Source organism: Prinia subflava, chromosome 12 (genome assembly GCF_021018805.1).
Source record: "Prinia subflava isolate CZ2003 ecotype Zambia chromosome 12, Cam_Psub_1.2, whole genome shotgun sequence".
Lineage (NCBI taxonomy): Eukaryota > Metazoa > Chordata > Aves > Passeriformes > Cisticolidae > Prinia > Prinia subflava.
The window spans coordinates 7,470,614-7,487,566 of record NC_086258.1 but is presented as its reverse complement, the minus strand read 5'-3'; the positions used below and the strand labels follow the sequence as shown (position 1 = coordinate 7,487,566).

Sequence of the window (16,953 nt, the reverse complement as noted above, 5' to 3'; positions counted from 1 at the left end):
GTGAAAGTGTCACAAAATGAGCATACACATGCGAAGAGGGGATGAGCATTGTCCTGCAGGCTGTGAAGAAATCCCTGCTCCCTGCAGCTCTTCCCGTACAGGGGCTGCAGAAACCATCACGAAACTCGCCCGCGCTCTGGGGACCTCACCCCCGTGCGGGAGGAAACTCGGCTTTCTCCTCCAATAAAGGGAGCTTTGGCAAGGAAAGGTTTGGGAGCTGCGGCGGAGGCGAACCGGGGGCTGCCTGCGGGGCTCCCGGGAGGTGTCTGGAAGGAGCGGGGGTGGCAGCCCCGGGACAGCCCCGGGACAGCCCCGAGCATCCCCGGCGGGGGCGGCTCGGCGGCCGCTCGGTGCGCCCGGCGCTGCCGTCACTTCCCGGCCGGCGCGCTGCCTCCATCACTTCCTGCGGGCTCCACGAGGAGCGCCCCGCGGTCCCCGCGCTGCCCCGGGAGGGCACCGGGAGCCGCAATGGCCAGCCTGGCCGCCCAGGACTCCTACCTGCAGGGCTTGGCCAGGAGGGCCGGCGTGCAGCACGCCCCGGAGTCGCGGAAGAGGAAATTTGGTACTGGAACTGCGGCGCTTCGGTTCTGTGCTCGCCGGCCGGCTTGCGGGAGGCTGGGCGCCACTGCCGTGCCCCCACGGGGTGCTTGGCCCGCGATTGTGCCGGTTTATAACAAAAAAAACCCTGAAACACGGAGCTCCCGAGCACATTGTGCACATTGTACTGGGAGCCCTGGAAATCAATAGTCTCCATTCACTGTGGTGATGGATGTGGGGAGCTGGGATTTTACGGAAATGTGCGAACGTGTTTGGTCTATTTAAATCCTAATATCCTATATAATAATACCCTATATAAATCCTAAAACGTATAATTTATCAACATTAAGATGTGCCATTGCGATGGTGGAACTTTAGGTTTCAGTAACAACTGAATGTTATGAATGGTAATGTAGCATTCTCCTCCTCTGTATAATTTGTTTTTGCTTTCTAGTGTCTAAGCCAGGCCAGCCCGAGGATGCTGGCAGACAGGTCAAGAAACAGAAGAAACAGAAGAAAAAGAAGCCCAGGAAGCAAACTGAGCAGAAGAATGCTCCTTCAGCCAAGCAGGTGGTTTCTAACACCACTAAACCCACTCCAGGAGAGAAAGCAGCCCCTCAAGCCAGCAAATCATCTCCACAGGGTGGTACACAGAACAGAAAGGAGAGTTTGGCTACAGGTAGGAATTCCAGCTTTGCCGTGGTGTGATTAAAGTGACCTGGGCTGAGCTGGCTGCTTTCCACTTGCTCCACACAACTTTGGTTTGGAAAGCCTGAATTGAGAACGTCTTTATTTATTTCATGTGCCCCAGAAGCTTTTGCCTGTGGACAGGAATTTGTGCCATCACCACTGGGTGGCTCTGTGGAAACGGTGTTTAACTGAACCTCAGAGGGTTTGTGCATGTGAGTAACTTTGGGAATTACACGTGGCTGCAGTCCCTGTCCTGCCAGCTCAGCTTTCCTTTATGACAATGAAAGGCCAGATCACAGAGAAAAGATGTCTGTAGCCTCTCTGTTCCACAGGCTTGGTACTTGTCTTTGGCTTGCCAGGCAGCCCCAGGGCATGCCAGGCCACTGCTGGCAGTGTTGAATGATAAAAGGGGAAATTCTAAAGAAACCAATGAAATAGAAACTCTGGGTTTGTTTGGATTTTCCGTTCCATTCACAGCGTCTAAAGAGTTCCCAGAGTTTTTCCCATAGCCAGAGGAAGTGCTACTGTTTAGCTGGTGCTGCTTTTTAAGTATTTTTATTTTCTCCCTCTCATTTTCAGGAAGTAAAAGTGACCTGAGTTCCCCTTCTGTTTCTGCACTCAGTCTGTTGCGTGAGAGACTCCACGAGAAGATCAAAAAGGCTTCTGGACAGGTATGGGGGCTCTGAATGTGTGTCCATATCTGTGTTTATGCACTTGAAATTCTCCCCAGCCTCCCAGGGCACGTGGGGACAGGCTCAGGGTTTGAGCTGATTCCAGCTTGTAAGGAATTGCCTGTAGGTATTGCCAGGTGACCTCTGTGTGTTCTGTGGAAAAATATGTGAAAAAAGATGGGCTCAGCTGCAAAGAGAACATGCCTGTGGTGATTTTTAGGAAAAAGCAAAATAGTGAGAGCCCAAAAGGGAACAGCTACAGGCTGCTGAGGGGAAAGCAAAGGGTTTGAAATGTTGTTACTGTGTTTAGTGTCTCTGAGTCACAGCTTCACATCACAGGTGGTGCTTCCTAGGAGGAGTTTGAAATCATGAGCTTGGGAACAGCCCACATTTAATTCTGCTTTAACCCTTTAAGGCTTCTCATTGATTCCATCCTTCCACTTAGGATAATGCCAAAGAGTTAACCCCTGCAGTCCTGGAGAAGAGGCAGCGAAGGAAATATGAGAGAGAGAGAAAGAAACGCCGGCGAAAGGAGTTGAAGATGAAGGCAAAAATGGAGAAAAAAGAACCTGAGGAGGTACCAGCAGAGCCAGAAAAGAAAAAGGAAGAGAGCAAAGTTGATATTGTCTTCAACAGGGTTGAAGTTCGTGAAGAGAATGAGCTGAACAAGATCCAGAAGAAGAAAGAGAAGAGGAAAGCGGTGAAAGGCAATATCACTCCCATGACAGGCAAGAACTACAAGCAGCTGCTGAGCAGGCTGGAGGCCAGGAAGAATAAACTGGAGGAGCTCAAGGAGAAGGACGAGAAGAAAGCTCAGGAGCTGGAGACCAAGATAAAATGGACAAATGCTCTGTATAAGGCAGAAGGGGTGAAGATCCGTGACGACGAGGAGCGTCTGAAGGAGGCCCTGAAGCGCAAGGAGAAGCGGAAAGCCCAGCGCAAGAAGCAGTGGGAGGAACGGACTGTGAGGGTGGTGGAAAAGATGCAGCAGCGGCAGGACAAACGCCAGAAGAACATCCAGAAGAAGAAGAAGGAGAGGATAGAGAAGAAGAAAGCCAGGGCCCGAAAGAAGGGCCGAGTTCTGCCAGAGGACTTGAAAAAAGCTGGGTTCAGCTGAGAGTGAGGCAGCTGGTGCTGGCATCGGGGTTCCAGGGTGGGGTGTCTGTCACACGGGGCTGTGGCACTGTCCCAGGCTGTGAGGCAGGCACTGCCACAGCTTCCCAGCCTCATCATACTAAAAAAACAGTTGTATGTTTGTTAATAAAGTTTTCTATCCTAAAGAAACACCTCCTGGCTGATTTCTAATAGGAATTATTCTTTTTCTAAGGTGGAAATATCAGTTGCTCTCACTTCCTCTGATGCACAGTGTCTTCTTTGCATCCCCTGGGAATGGGGAAGAGGAAACAAAAAGGCCAAACATGGGATTCATCTCAACACAAAGATACTGCAGACATTGTAAAACCTTTGCTTAAAATGAACCTGGATGATACCTTTGGAAAGGAGAGTGCATCTTGGATGCATTTATCCTCCCCACCACAAGAAAACTGGAAATCATTTTCAATTTTAGGCCATGCTGTCCATTTATCTTACAAGCCATATTTTATCAGCATTAGGTCAATATAGACACACATACACATGTGCATGGATTTATTGTGGAGCTAACTGATCTTTTTGGATCATCCATAGGACACACTGATCGTGATGGTAGGATTGGCTCCAAGTCTGTCTTTGGCAATAATAAAAAATTAATCAAACAAACAAAAAAAAGAATCCTGGCAACCACAGGTGCCTGCAAGGGTTTCTTCTCTGTGCAGTTCATCAGTGCAAAGTTATATTTGGTCATTACCAATTCTGTCCTTCGTTGTTGTTTATACAGAAATAACAACATAAATTTGAGCAGCTTTTTGCCCAGCTCAGGGGAAAAAATACAGCTTGGCTGCTGACAATTCAGCCTGGGGAAGATTGGTGGGAACAATCCATCAGAAAATAAAGCAACTCTGCCCCTGAGATCAGTCAAACCTTGCTGATGCCCTCCTGATCTTGGTTGATGTGAACTAATAATTTTTACTGAGCTCAAAGATGTTACAAATGGAGTCCAGTTGAATTCAGATGGAGCTCTCCCTGTGGAGATCTCCTCTTTCCTCACATTCTGAACGAGCCTGCGCTCACAGCTTGCCACTTCAGTTGTAGAAATCTGAAATACACGTTTGGAAATCTGAAATAGTTGCTCTGCAAAGAATATTTTCCATGGCACTGTCTACAAGTGAGGTATTTATCAGCTGTCCAGAATGCTTTCCAAGCAGGGCTTGAAGATAAAGTAGAGCTTTGTTCTGGGAGGTCAAACAAGTTCATTTGGGAGTAACAGAGCTACTTTGAGCCATATCCCTTTTAAAAAACCCTCAGAACAAATTCAAGGAACCTGAGTAACTATTAAAAATGCTTTAGCTGTGATTTCTATTTGGTTGGAGGTTCTTCCATCAGCTGCAACCACATCTATTTCATTTTTGTTTGTATTCATGGTAAACTGTAAATCAGCTGAGGTAAATCTCAGTGAGATGGTTTTAGATGCAAAAAATGTTTCAATCTCAGCAGGCTCCAGTGCTCTGGCAGGGTTGTACCACAGAAAATAAGGGGTGAATGCATCAGCTGTGCTCCTAATGATGTAATATTTCAAAATATGTGTATTTCTCTTCCTGAGGGATTAGATGTTTACTCTGTAAAAGACACATGGAAGTACTCTATGCCCATTACAACAGCTGAAACAGCACTAAAATAACCAAACACCCACATCTTTTTTTATTCTTGTTAATTTTCCTGTCCAATTTGAGGATAACTCTTAGCCCCCCTTTCTTCTCTCTGTTCTTGATACTCTGTCCTTCCCCATCACCCAAATTCTGTGTTGTCATCCTCTGTATGCCATGGAGAGAAGAGCATGGGTCAGGTACAGAAAATGGAATCCCCCAGGAGACTGTGCAAAGTGGGACTGTTTGTGTGTTCCCTTATCCTGTGGGTGGAAATGTTGAGAGGATATTTATGCAATTGGAAAGTGGCATCGAGCTGGGAGGGGCTGCAAGCCCCAGGGAGAACAGGATTCACTCAGGGCTTGATGTTTTAGAAAAACAAACAGCCTGAAAATTGAGTTTGTTTTCATGAAGCCAAGTACAAGGTTTTATACGCCTCAGACCTGGCTGAAAAACACATGGATTGCATTTGGCCACAGGCTGAACATCATCCCAGTGCTGTGGTCCTGCAAAGCAGGGAAATGTCCTGTGGGAATGAACTGTGACAGCTTTTCAGTTTTGGGGGGTGATCCAGCTTTATTCATACTGCTGAGGGCTCAGGGAATTTGGGTTGCTTTCACACCAATTTCATGAGAATGGGCTGATTAGAGAGAGTCCAGTCAGAACTGACAGAAATAATCCCAGATCTTGAAGTTAGGAAATTACATTGAAAGATTGAAGGAGGTCACAGAAGAGAAGAGGAAAGGAAACATCAGAGCCTTCAGTTCTGGAAAGGGAGACTGCCCAGACCTGAACTGCAGGGAGATCCTGGTTGGAAATTTGGAAGCCTGCTGATGAGAAGGGCTTTCCTGCCTGCTCTGTGTGCAGCCATCTCTCAAAGAATGGCTGAAAAACAACTGTTTAAACCCCCCTCTGCACATTTATCTGCTTTGCATGTTCTGGAAGCATCAAGCACAAGGTAAGGAACGTGGCACTGACAAATCCTGGTGTCAGCATAGCAGCTCTCATGACACAACTAGCACAGGAATGAGATAAAACTGGTCAAAACACGGAATAACTGCTAGAGGGGGAAGGCTGTTTTTACTTCTTTCTGTGTTTGTGGATCTGCAGCATTTTTAGGCATGAATCCAGAACTGCTGAGCATGAATCCATGAAGGCTTTAATTGGTGGAAGGCCTTAAGATATATATATTTATATAGCTGCACACACATACACATATATATATATGTGTGTGTGTGTGTATATATAATTAGTCATTATTTTTTAAGTAGGATTTTAGCTGGTGAAAACTAATTAGATTGCCTCAAAGGAAAGTGAGGGAGAAGCATCAGAGAGGATTTCTGTGTGACACAGTAAAGCAAATTAAAGAACTTTTTGCCTCTTGTCTTTTTCCAGCCAAATAAATTAAAGCAGGAAAATCACTCCTGCCTGTTCAGATCCATTGGCATTGTCCTATGCTTTAAAAAAGGCCAGTAATGATCTCTGGGATTACTTCAGCACCCTCCAAGAAGCAGCATGTACCAATTCCTCCCATCAGTATAAATGCTACCATCCTTATAAATCATTGATAAAGAGCCTCTTTCTCTCTGTGGTTTTTTGTTTGTTTATTTTGTTTGTTTGTTTTTCCTCTGCAGGCTCCAATCACATAATAGGAAGTAGAAAGCTCTAACTGGAAATGATTCTGCTCCCTGAGGCCAGCCTGGAGGAGCACTTGGTGTGGAGGGTTGGGTCATGAGACAGCAGGAAAGCGAGGGTTGGGTCCTGAAATAACCACAGTGAAAAGAAAACACACAAACCTTATCCACAGCTCCCAGCTTCTGTCCTCACTGAAGGTAATAACGAAAGGAATAACAATTAATGTGCCTGTAACGCCTTTGGAGGCCCCATGCAAATGCATTTTGTGTTCGTCACAGGGACCAAAGTTCACACTGTGGGCACCTTTGCTTCCTGTGAGCAGAAAAAGAGATTGATTTGGGCTTTTAAGGTAAGACTGCTGCACTCAGGAAAGTTGATTTTCGTGGCTGTTGTAGAGGAAATGATTTCTTTGGCTTAATCTTTATCCAGCATGCGGTAGGATTGTGAAATATTTCTTTGCTGGTCTCACACCTCAGGTTACCTTTCCTACAGGCATCTTTGCAGGGAGTGCCTCTGGTGGTTACTGGACTGGGAAGGTGGAGTTTTATCAGCTCAGGTGATAACTGTGTTAGCTCTCTGATAGCACTGGGGTGCGTGATTTGATTCAATTGCAAGGGGTGTGTGCTTGAGATAAAAAAATGGAATCTACAGAAAGTGGAAGCAAATCAGAAAGGCTCCCCATGCACTGGAGCTGGGGTTAAAGCTCCCTGAAATGGAGAACTTGCTCAGAACATTTCATCAGTGCCCTGGCTCTTACGGTCTGAAGAGCTCCGTGTTTATCACTCAGAAAAACTGAAAGAGAAACTACCAAGAAGCATCATCCTCCTCTGAGGAAACGATCAATTGTTAGAGTGAGGTACTTACAGCCCTCCTTCCTTTATGTTTGCTCTTTGCAGGAGAGCTGCTGGAATTCAGAAGCCACTCTTCCTCCTCCTCCAGAAGAAGAGATGATTTCCAGGAAAGTGCTGGTGGGATCTTTTCTCTGCCTGGGTGCTGTTGCTGCAGTTGTCTGGTAAGCGTTTGCTGGCCAGCTTGGTCTTACCTAAAACACCCTGTGTAGACCCTGTGGTAAAATTCACAGAACAGAAAAATAAAGGCTGTGCATTTTATGGGAAGCCCCTGGTCGAGCTGTAAGGAGGAACAGCAATTTGTGTAATAGGTAAAGGAGCACTGGTAGAGGGAGAAGGCCTTAAGGGAAAGAGGAAGAAAGAGCAACTGAGTCCAAATCAGGCTGCTAACAGTGTAGTGACTCACAAAATGCTTCAGTATAGAATATTCCAGTTACATTTCAGCTCAGGCCTTGGCAGAGGTGATTATCTGTCTCTTCAAACAGTCCCAACTCACTCCAGTGTCAGCAGGGACAGCTTTGTAACCATCAGACATTGCTGCTTTCAAACTCTGAGAATTTTCTAACTGAATATTTTGATGACTGAGAATGACTTATGGATTCTGTGGAGCAAACTCAAACGTTGTTGGAAGGGAATCTGAGATAAGGCATTTCTGTTAAATATTAAAATATTAATTATTAAATGATTATCAGTTATCCCATATAAATGATGTTGCAGTTTTCTGTACTTTCACCTTGTGGGTATCTGCATCTTGCCTCAGCAGCAGGACATTGTGTTGAAATGTGAACACAGCAGATCCTACTCTAATTAATAAAGTAGAAATGGAGTTAGCCAGAGTTACCTCTCAGAATCTTTGCCAGGTCCTTAGGTGACCTTGCAAAATCCTAGGAAGGTTTCCTTCAATATCTCCTAAAACATTAAACATTCTAAATAAATTCTAAATAAAATAATTCTAAAGTATCTCCTAAACATTAAAACATTTCCTTGCTCTCACAGGGCTATAGCTGGGAGGGGAAAAGTGCACTACCTGCCCTACTACCTTCCTTGCCCTGAAATCTTGTAAGTATTTTGTTTTGTGTCTAATGAGTAACACAGATCATTGCTACAGTCCCGCTCTTCACTGACAGCACAATCAGGGATTAACAAGTCACTTGTTCTTTATTTATGAAGCTGTAATTAGTCACTCTCTTAAAATCTGTAATTAGTCACTCTCTTAAAAAGCTAACAATGCTGTTTGGGCCTGCCTGCCCTGCAGGACAGGTGAGGGAGGCTTTGTTTGCTGTGGGTCACAGGGACTAAAAAGTTAATGCAGCTTCCTTATGGGGGTGAAATCACACCCCTGGACAGGCACAACTGTGCTTTGAGTATCCACAGACACCTCAGCCAGACAGGTGACCTGAACAGGCACAGGAGGAGCTCTGGCACTGTCAGGAATCACCCCCAGTTCTCATCAGGCTCCTGTTCCTCTGTGATCTGTGCTCTCCCCTCACTCCATGGGTGTATTTGTGGCAGCACTCGAGCTCTGGACCTGGACAAACCCAGGGGAGCTGCTTCTGGGCTGCCTTGCACGCTGCAAACTCCTCTACCTGCCCCAGCCTGGGTGCCAGGAGCTCCCCCAGAGCTGCACAGGAGAGAATTTGCAGTGTGCAGGGGCCAGGGACACGGCCCCAGTGACCTCCTCACTGCCACACTGCCCCAGAGCTGGGACATGACAAGCCATGGCTTTCCCCATGACCTACTGCTCTGGTAAAAACAAAACCAAACCATGCAAATGGGAAAAAAATGTTTCATGGAGGTATTTCTGATTATTCCAGCCCATTCCAAACCATTGTGTCTGGTCAGGTGCTTATTCCTCTGAATGCTGTAGGAAATGTGATTATTTCAGGTAGTTCAGCCCTCCGGGTGACCAGGAACAGTTTTGCAGGGTGTGGAGCACAAACATCACCACTGCTGACAGTCCCACGTGGATTTTGACCTCTAAACCCTGATTTTCCCCCAGACTGGGATTGCTGCCAGCATCCCTCTGTCCCTGTTGTGTTCTGTCCCAAAGCTGCCCCTTGCCTGGCAGCCCTGCAGGTGATGCCTGACCTGGGCCAGGCAGGGCAGTGTCCACAGCATCTGGAGCTGGATCTGGAGCTGTCAGTGCAGCAGCAGGTCCTGAAACCAAACTTGGTTGATATTTTAAGAAAAGCATAACAATCCCTTTCTTTCCCACCCCATCATGCAGCTCCATGAAACTCCAATATACAGAAGAGAAGCTAATCCAGCTCTTCCCCCAGTAAGTACTGGCTTTTTATCTCCTGACCTTTAAACTGCTGTTCCTCTCTTCCAGGCATATTCATGTATTATTCAATGGATATTTCTTCCTTTTTACAGATTATTTTATCAGCAGCCAAGAGTGCTGGCGCCAAAGTAAGTTTCTTTGTTTGAACTTTGTTTCTGCTGAGTTTGGTTTGGGCACTTTGCAGCACTCACAGTTGCAGAGTCCTGGGGCACACTGAGCAGGACCTTGTTCCATGAAAATCCAACCACAGGGGTGTGTCAGCAGCTGCCTGTGCTGCTCCGAGGTTGGGTTTGGTTACTGTACACTTATTAACACATTTACTGTTAATTTCCGGTTATTACATTAGCACACACACACACTGTCGTGGCCAGGAATCTTTTTGAGATGGGAGATCTGTAATACCTGTAATATCTGTAATATCTGTAATATCTGCAATATCTACAATATCTGCAATATCTACAATATCTGCAATATCTGTAATACCTTCTGGAGCTGTGGAAGAGCTTTGAACCCATTTCAGGGCAAAAAAAATCAGGTGCTGTGTGATCTTCAGTAGTGGTTTCAGCAAACACAGACCAATCTCTGAGACACAGCCAAAGCAGGGAGTTTAAGGAAGATTTGGGACAGCAGTGGCAGTAAAAAGTGGCTTGGACAACCCCTCTGTGCTGCTCAGGTTGTCCCAGCCTCCTCTGGCCCTGCTCCTGTGTGCTGACTTTTATCTGGAGCAGTTCACCTTCAACAACCACATTCTTTTGCATGTTAACAAACACACCCTGTAGGTACACACACACACATATATATGTATTATTTCCCCCACGTATTCAGGATGTGCTCAGTCTGAGTATCTCTTCCATATTGGAATAAATTTCTGGGCTAAATCAGCTGGTATATACTGGGCTAAAGGAGGGGAGAATCTTGAAGCTTTTCGTGCTCTGTGTCATCTGCAAGGAGTTCACTGGCACTGAGAGGATGACCATGACTCATTGGGAAACCCAGGGCAGCCCTTTAAAATGAAATTTAAAAAGCTTAGAGAAGTGAACATGCATGTTTCCTTCTCTCTCCAAAAAAAAGCAAAGATAATCAACCCAAAACCAGATCAGTTAGTACATTTTCCCCAACCCAAATTCTTCCTGTATAATTTAATCTAATTTAATCTTTCAATCACATGTGTTGCTGGAGGAAGGAGTCAAACTGCAATTCTTGTATCCTCTCAGACTGAAAGCATTAGATTTGGGCTGGAGGATCTGACTGGATCTGCTGCCTGAAGCTCCAGGGCTCCCCACAGCTCCCCCAGTTTGGTTCTGGTGCTGTTTTGCCTTGGAACTGTGTCAGGTGGGAGCCTGGCAGCCCCCAGGTGTGGCCACATGCTGTGTGTGACAAATTCCATTAGCACAGGGCTCCAGCCCCTGCTCTGGAGCAAACGTGAGCAGGCTGGGGTGAATTCCACCATAAATGACATCTTTTAAAATCAAAAAGGTAAGAATGAAACACTGAAAACAAAGCAGCAAATTGAAACAGCATTGCAGAGCTGTAATGGGGCAGAATCAGACTCTGCTGCATTTATTTTCAGTATTTCCACTTCCCTCATAGGAGATTAAGGATTTTTTCCTAACTTTGTTACATTTTTGAATGCTGGCTCCCATACAGCATTTTAAATGATATCTGAATATGTTGGAGCTATATATAAATACTGGGAAAATAAGCTGTCATGTTGCAAGCTGTGTTCTAATAACACAGCAATGGGGTATATTTTTATAGTAATTTTCATATTATTATTACTTGTGTTTTAATCTGGATCAGGCTGATAGCAAATAGGCACAGATTCCCATTCTGAGAGTTCAGTGGTCATTAAACTCTCCTCAGCAGAAAAGTCCTTAAATGAGATTTTAGCAGATCCTCAGGTTTTTGCTGATGTGTTAAAGTGCTTAATTTCAGCCCAGGAATTGAAATATCCATGCTCTGTAACCTCTAATGAGAGTGCAGGGAGAAAATATCTGAGGCTAATACCCTCCATGGCGAATTAATGCTGATTCCCTCACTCTTCCAGCTGCTTTTTTCGTGCTTCTTCCCCATTTACTGGCCTGGAAACCAACAGGAGCAGTTACATTTCATTAACATTTCTGGTTTTTGTCCCCTTCAGGCGCCAGGATGTGCTGACAGTCACACCTTGGCTGGCCCCCATCGTCTGGGAAGGGACCTTTGATCCTGAGATCCTGGACAGTGCCTACAGACCCCTGAACCTCACCATAGGGGTGACAGCCTTTGCTCTTGGAAAGTAAGGGGAGCACTCAGTGGACACAGGTCTTGGGGTGATGCCCTTCCTCTGGGGAAATGATTTTGGCTTCCCTTTTCCTGGATTTTTTCCCAATTTATAGGGGGGTTTGTGCCCTTGTAGTGTGTCTGGAATCACACAAGCCCACGGGATGACAACACCTGAGGTTTGGGCAGTATATTTTTAGAATTAGCAGGTGGCTTGGGAATCAGAGCTGGTCAAAATGGGGATAATCCACTTATTCCTCATCCTCCACTACACCTGCTGCACGTGTGGTGTGTGGATTTTAGCAGAGATGATCAGTGAGCTCTCCTCACTCCTTGCCTTGCATTCACTAATGTGCCCTTCATAATCCACCACGCATCCCCTCGGAATCCCTGAATGGGTTGGGTTGGAAGGGACCTTAAAATTCCTCTCCTTCCATGAGCAGGGACACCTCCCACTGGGCCAGGCTGCATCAACCTGTCCTTGGACAGCTCCAGGGATGGGGCAGCCACAGCTGCTCTGTGTCGCTGCAGGACACGAACAAAAGACAAGAGACCCGAAATATTTCAGAAGGCAAAAGGCATAAAAAGGCTTTAATTGTCTAATTTTATAAGGTGTTCCGATACAGACTTAATTGGTGAACATTTACACCTCCCCAATCCCATTGTTTAAGCTAGAGAAACAGCCAAAATGTTTTTCTCTGAGAACCAGAAAGGCAGAACACCACCTGGAGAAAGATTTTTTTTGGGGGAAAGGATAGTTGTTTTGCCAAGACTGCTTTGGGAAGAAGGTTTCCTAAGAAAATTTTCCCTTGGTAAATGAGTTAGCAGCTACCAGCAGGCTAAAATCTCTCAGGCCCAAAAATATCTCTGGGCAAACCATGGCAGGGGAGATTCCCTTCCTCATATCTGACCCACCCCTGCCCTCCTTCAGCTGAAGGCCGTTCCCCTTTGGCTCTACCCCACACCCTTGCAAACAGTCCCTGTGCAGGGAAGGCCCTCACCATCCCCGCTGTGCTGCCTGATTTATTAAAATATGAATATTGATCTAATATCAATATTCAACTCTCTAACAGTTAAAGTCAGAAAGTGTATGGTTATTGTGTGCGATCACTCCCTAATGCGCACTGCAAAGATCACAGGTCATTACAAAGCCTTTTATTTACAAAAATGTTGAATACACGAAATACAAATGCATATTCATACTCCTGTCACTTCCTCTTCTCCACTCTGTGCTAATTGACACAAAGGTTGTTGGGCATGCGTAGATTGTTCCCTGAAATGGGTCGGGGGTCCTTTTGTGAGGAGTGGTCACCAAAAGGAGGAAGTAAAACGAGTCTTCCTCATTCTAAACTTTCAACCTTTTCAATGCAGATGTGATTGATGGATGGTAGAACTCCCTGTTTCCTGTTTTCCAGGACTATTTCAGTGGTTTCTGGAAACAGGAGGTCTGGTGTTGTATTGATTGGTTTCTCTGTTTGACAACCAATGAGTTATTAAATCCGCGGTAGCTGATCTTAAATCCAGTTTCTTTTAACCATCCTCTAACTTTTAACTGATTCCAGCAAAGCTCATCTATTCATTTCAGCTAAATCAGCAACATCTATTGCTAACTGTAACCTCAGCTTTTCTCAAAGCTTCAGAATCTGTCTCACAGCCCACGGTGTTTGCAGGTACACGCGGTTCGTGCGGCGCTTCCTGGCCTCGGCAGAGCAGCATTTCCTGAGAGGTTACCGGGTGAATTATTACATCTTCACAGACACCCCCAGCGCCGTGCCCCGCGCCCCGCTGCGCCCCGGCCGCACGCTGGTCACCGTCCCCATCCAGAAATTCTCCAGCTGGCAGGAGATCTCCATGCGCAGGATGGAGGCCATCAGCCGGCACGTGGCCGAGGTGAGCCACCGCCAGGTGCAGTACCTCTTCTGCCTGGACATCGACATGGTGTTCCACGGCCCCTGGGGCCCCGAGACCCTGGGGGACACGGTGGCAGCCATCCACCCCGGCTACTTCAATGTCCCACGGGAGCAGTTCCCTTACGAGAGGAGGAGCTCCTCAGCTGCCTTCATCCCCCAGGGGGAAGGGGATTTCTACTACGGAGGAGCCGTGTTTGGAGGCTCGGTGGAGAAAGTCTACGAGTTCACCAGGACGTGCCACATGACCATCCTGGCAGACAAAGCCAACGGGATCATGGCAGCCTGGCAGGAGGAGAGTCACCTCAACAGGCACTTCTTGAACCACAAACCCTCCAAGCTGCTGTCCCCGGAGTATATATGGGATGACAGGAAGCCAAAGCCCCCCGAAATCCGCCTCATACGTTTTTCCACGGTGGATAAGAACTACAAAGAGGTCCGAGATTGACCACCTGATCCTCCACGCAACCAAACCCACCAAAATTTGCTCCTGCAGAATGTGCCCCACTGTGAATTTTTGTCCCTGGTAGGAACAAAATTCCAGACTGGGAAAGGAATGTGCCCCACCATTAATTTTTGTCCCTGGTAGGAACAAAATTCCAGACTGGGAAAGGAATGTGTGGATATTTCCTCTGGAGAGCAGAGCCTAAATGCATTTCAGAAGCAGCAGTCAAAGTGTGGGTGAGACTGAAAAGGTTTCTGGATTCTCACTCTTTGTAAATACGTCCTGCTTGAGGCTGTGGCACACAAAAAAGCATCCAAAAAGCCAGTTATCCAATGCATGGCTGGAGTTCCCTTTGCCTGAATGTTTTCCTGAGGCCTGGTGGAAACTTAACAAGATCAAAATGGTATTTGACATTCCTGTGGAGAAGAAGACCTTGGGTTTTGGTAAAGACCTTTTCATTTTAAAAAAAGAGAACTGTGCAGGGCAATAAATTTTCCTGCATTGTGATTTGAACTAACACCTTTTGTCAGAATCAGGAGGAAACTTGCACTCAGAGCACGTTATCCCCGACTGGTGTGCAGCAGGATTTCTTGGACCTTCTCAGCAGAGAGCTGGTGCCAGGCATTGCCAGTAAGAGCCCTGGCCTGACAGGACAAACAGCGTGAACTCATCTAGCAGTTATCTCCCAAATTCCAGTCTGTGCTTTGGAGACCCAAGTTTAGACAGAACTGGCACAGCTCAGAGCAGACTGAACTTCTTCGGGTTTATTTCAATCACAGATGTGCTCTGAACCTTTTCCCTGGGTCACATGTCTCTGTGGATCGTGTAATCTTTTCCAACACAGAAAATCTGGGTTTGAGATGTTCGTGTTCCTCTCCATTGCTTCAGCCCTTTCCAATTTTTCTAAGCTCTGTGAAATAAATTGGCGAGAAGCTGCTGGAGCTGACAGCACGAGCTGACGCCTTTCCAGCAACGAGGGTGATTTCATTCCGTAATGAAATGCTCTGCTGAAGCTGGGGGGTTCAGTGTGGAGCTGGAAGCAGGCTGGGGTTAACATTTTCTCTCCTTGGATGTGCTGAGGAGCTGGACCAGGGCGTTTAGAGCCTGACAACTCCCTCGGGTGAGCACGGGGGAGCAGCCACGGCTGCGGCTGGCAGCTGAGGTCACAGCACGGCAGCGCCAGTGCCACCTCCCCTGTCACACGTAAACATCATCTCCACCAAAGGGCTGAGCACAGCAGGCCCTGCTCCCTCCAAGGAAGCAGGAGAGAGGCCACGGGAGCTGCAGGAACGGCAGCACCAGCGGGGAGCAGGAGCAGGGTGAAAGGGTGAGCGCGCTGTTTCTAAGGGAACAGTTTAGGGGGGAAAAAAAAAAGGAAAAAGAAAGAAAAGGGAAAAACAAAAAAAAAAAAGCTTATTTGGCAGAGAGAGGGAAAATAGGGAAGAGGTGGCTGACTGTTCCTGCTTCTCCTCACATGAGAAAATTGCTGTATGGCAGCGAATCAAGTATTCAAAGCTTTAGGGCCCCACCACTGATTGCAGATGACTTAACGAGCCATTTCAGTCCTGTGAGCAGGCTGGAAATGGCACTTGCCACTGTCATTGCAGGCATTTCATCTTCCAGAAGACTAATTAGAAAAGCTTTCACGGACCCATAATATAGATAAGGCACCTGAAATACCTCCAGCCCCAAAGCCCCAGTGGCAGCTGGGTTGGCTGATTCGTGCTTAATCCAGCAAAGGGTCTTTATTACATTTCCTCCAGACTGCTCTTAGTGATGTGGTGCAGAAGGAAGATGCCCCTTTACATAACTAAACCAGAAGTGAAGCCCCTGCCATGTATGTTGGGTAACCAGGCACTTCATCTAAGCCAAAATGGTGAGGAAAAATACTTATCCAAATATTTCCATTCCAGAAAGATCCATTTCCAACCAGCCCAGGATTAATACTGTCTGTTTCTTATTTGTTAAAGAGTTAGTGCCTCAAGGCCGTTCTGAAATGGGTTCTCATTATGCTAATTATACATATATGCATATGGATTCTTTACCAGCCAGAAGGAACTATCCAGGCTGCTCTGCACAGGACAAGTGAGATAATTTTATCTCCTGGTGTCAGTACGTGGCTGGGCTGGGTTTGACCTCGTAGAAAAGCATTCAGATTCTAAGAAAAACATGAAGTTCTGTAGCAGCCACAAATCCATAGATCAGCTGTGCCAATGGCCAATTCCCCTTCTGCCTTAACTCTGCTGGAAATTGCTCTGGGTTTGCAGCCATAGGGCTACATTCATTCTGCCACCTTAATTATTGAATTCCTGTGCAGACACTCATAAATCCTCAGTGAAAGGAAGCTCTGCACCACAGATGATGGGTGGTGGAGGATGGTCTGTGTTTCTGGGGTACCTGCTTTGAAAAAAATCGTGAAGGGCTTGGTCTGAGCTCTGCATCCGAGCTGCCTTTTGGCCGAATCCTCAGCCCTCTGATTGACACCATAATGGCCTGGTTTGTGCTGTGCCAAACATGTTTATTTTTCTGGCAGGCCCGCAGCTTCTCCCCGGGGGAATGGCTTGTGTTGTGTGACACAGTTCTGCTCCACAGGGCTGTGGTTTAAGCAGTACCTACAGACTCCCGGTGCCTCCAGGGAGCAGGAGAATGTCTGCAGAAAAAAAAAAAAAACAACCCACAGAGCTGTGTGGGAGATGCTCCCTGAATCAGCTCCTGCCCTCCTCTAATTAATGAGCGGCTGGACTTCTGTTGTCATCTCCTGCTGATTAATCCCCTTCCCCCAGCAGCAGCAGCAGCAGCAGGGAGCTTTCCTTCTCCCAGTCTGGATTGTGCAGCCTGAGGCTTGTGTGCACTGTGGGAGCTTCACCAGGGCCTGCTTTCTGCTGTGCATTCCCCACCCACACCCAGGGCACAGCGGGGAAACTGAGGCACACGGC

The 16,953-nt window shown here is 46.8% G+C and overlaps 2 protein-coding genes across 3 annotated transcripts; both read left to right on the top strand.

Annotated features, from left to right (window-relative positions):
- Positions 1–384: 384 nt before the first annotated feature.
- SURF6 (surfeit 6) lies at positions 385–3,182 on the top strand. Its single transcript, XM_063410038.1, has 4 exons — positions 385–562; positions 992–1,216; positions 1,807–1,898; positions 2,344–3,182. Exons 1-4 carry the CDS (start codon positions 469–471, stop codon positions 3,013–3,015), a joined length of 1,083 nt encoding a protein of 360 aa, XP_063266108.1. The 5' UTR covers positions 385–468; the 3' UTR covers positions 3,016–3,182.
- A 3,175-nt stretch (positions 3,183–6,357) lies between these two features.
- On the top strand, positions 6,358–15,934 carry LOC134556847 (globoside alpha-1,3-N-acetylgalactosaminyltransferase 1-like). Of its 2 annotated transcripts, XM_063409226.1 has the most exons (8): positions 6,358–6,471; positions 6,553–6,623; positions 7,171–7,286; positions 8,119–8,181; positions 9,350–9,400; positions 9,499–9,534; positions 11,547–11,681; positions 13,336–15,933. In XM_063409226.1, the coding sequence occupies exons 3-8, from the start codon at positions 7,222–7,224 to the stop codon at positions 14,018–14,020; spliced, it is 1,035 nt and encodes a 344-aa protein (XP_063265296.1). In that variant the 5' UTR covers positions 6,358–6,471; positions 6,553–6,623; positions 7,171–7,221; the 3' UTR covers positions 14,021–15,933. The 2 variants fall into 2 exon arrangements, with proteins under 2 accessions (XP_063265296.1, XP_063265295.1); XM_063409225.1 differs by having other exon boundaries at positions 6,418–6,623; positions 13,336–15,934.
- Positions 15,935–16,953: the final 1,019 nt, after the last annotated feature.

What these genes read in the sequence shown, in the direction of transcription:
- LOC134556847 (XM_063409225.1), top strand. Translation starts at nt 6,525, where the DNA reads ATGCAAATGCATTTTGTGTTCGTCACAGGGACCAAAGTTCACACTGTG. An exon ending in GCTGTTGCTGCAGTTGTCTG is followed by an intron (nt 7,287 to 8,118) that starts GTAAGCGTTTGC and finishes TTGCTCTCACAG; the next exon opens with GGCTATAGCTGGGAGGGGAA. An exon ending in CTAATCCAGCTCTTCCCCCA is followed by an intron (nt 9,401 to 9,498) that starts GTAAGTACTGGC and finishes TCCTTTTTACAG; the next exon opens with ATTATTTTATCAGCAGCCAA.
- SURF6 (XM_063410038.1), top strand. Translation starts at nt 469, where the DNA reads ATGGCCAGCCTGGCCGCCCAGGACTCCTACCTGCAGGGCTTGGCCAGG. An exon ending in GTCGCGGAAGAGGAAATTTG is followed by an intron (nt 563 to 991) that starts GTACTGGAACTG and finishes TTTGCTTTCTAG; the next exon opens with TGTCTAAGCCAGGCCAGCCC. An exon ending in AAAGGAGAGTTTGGCTACAG is followed by an intron (nt 1,217 to 1,806) that starts GTAGGAATTCCA and finishes TCTCATTTTCAG; the next exon opens with GAAGTAAAAGTGACCTGAGT.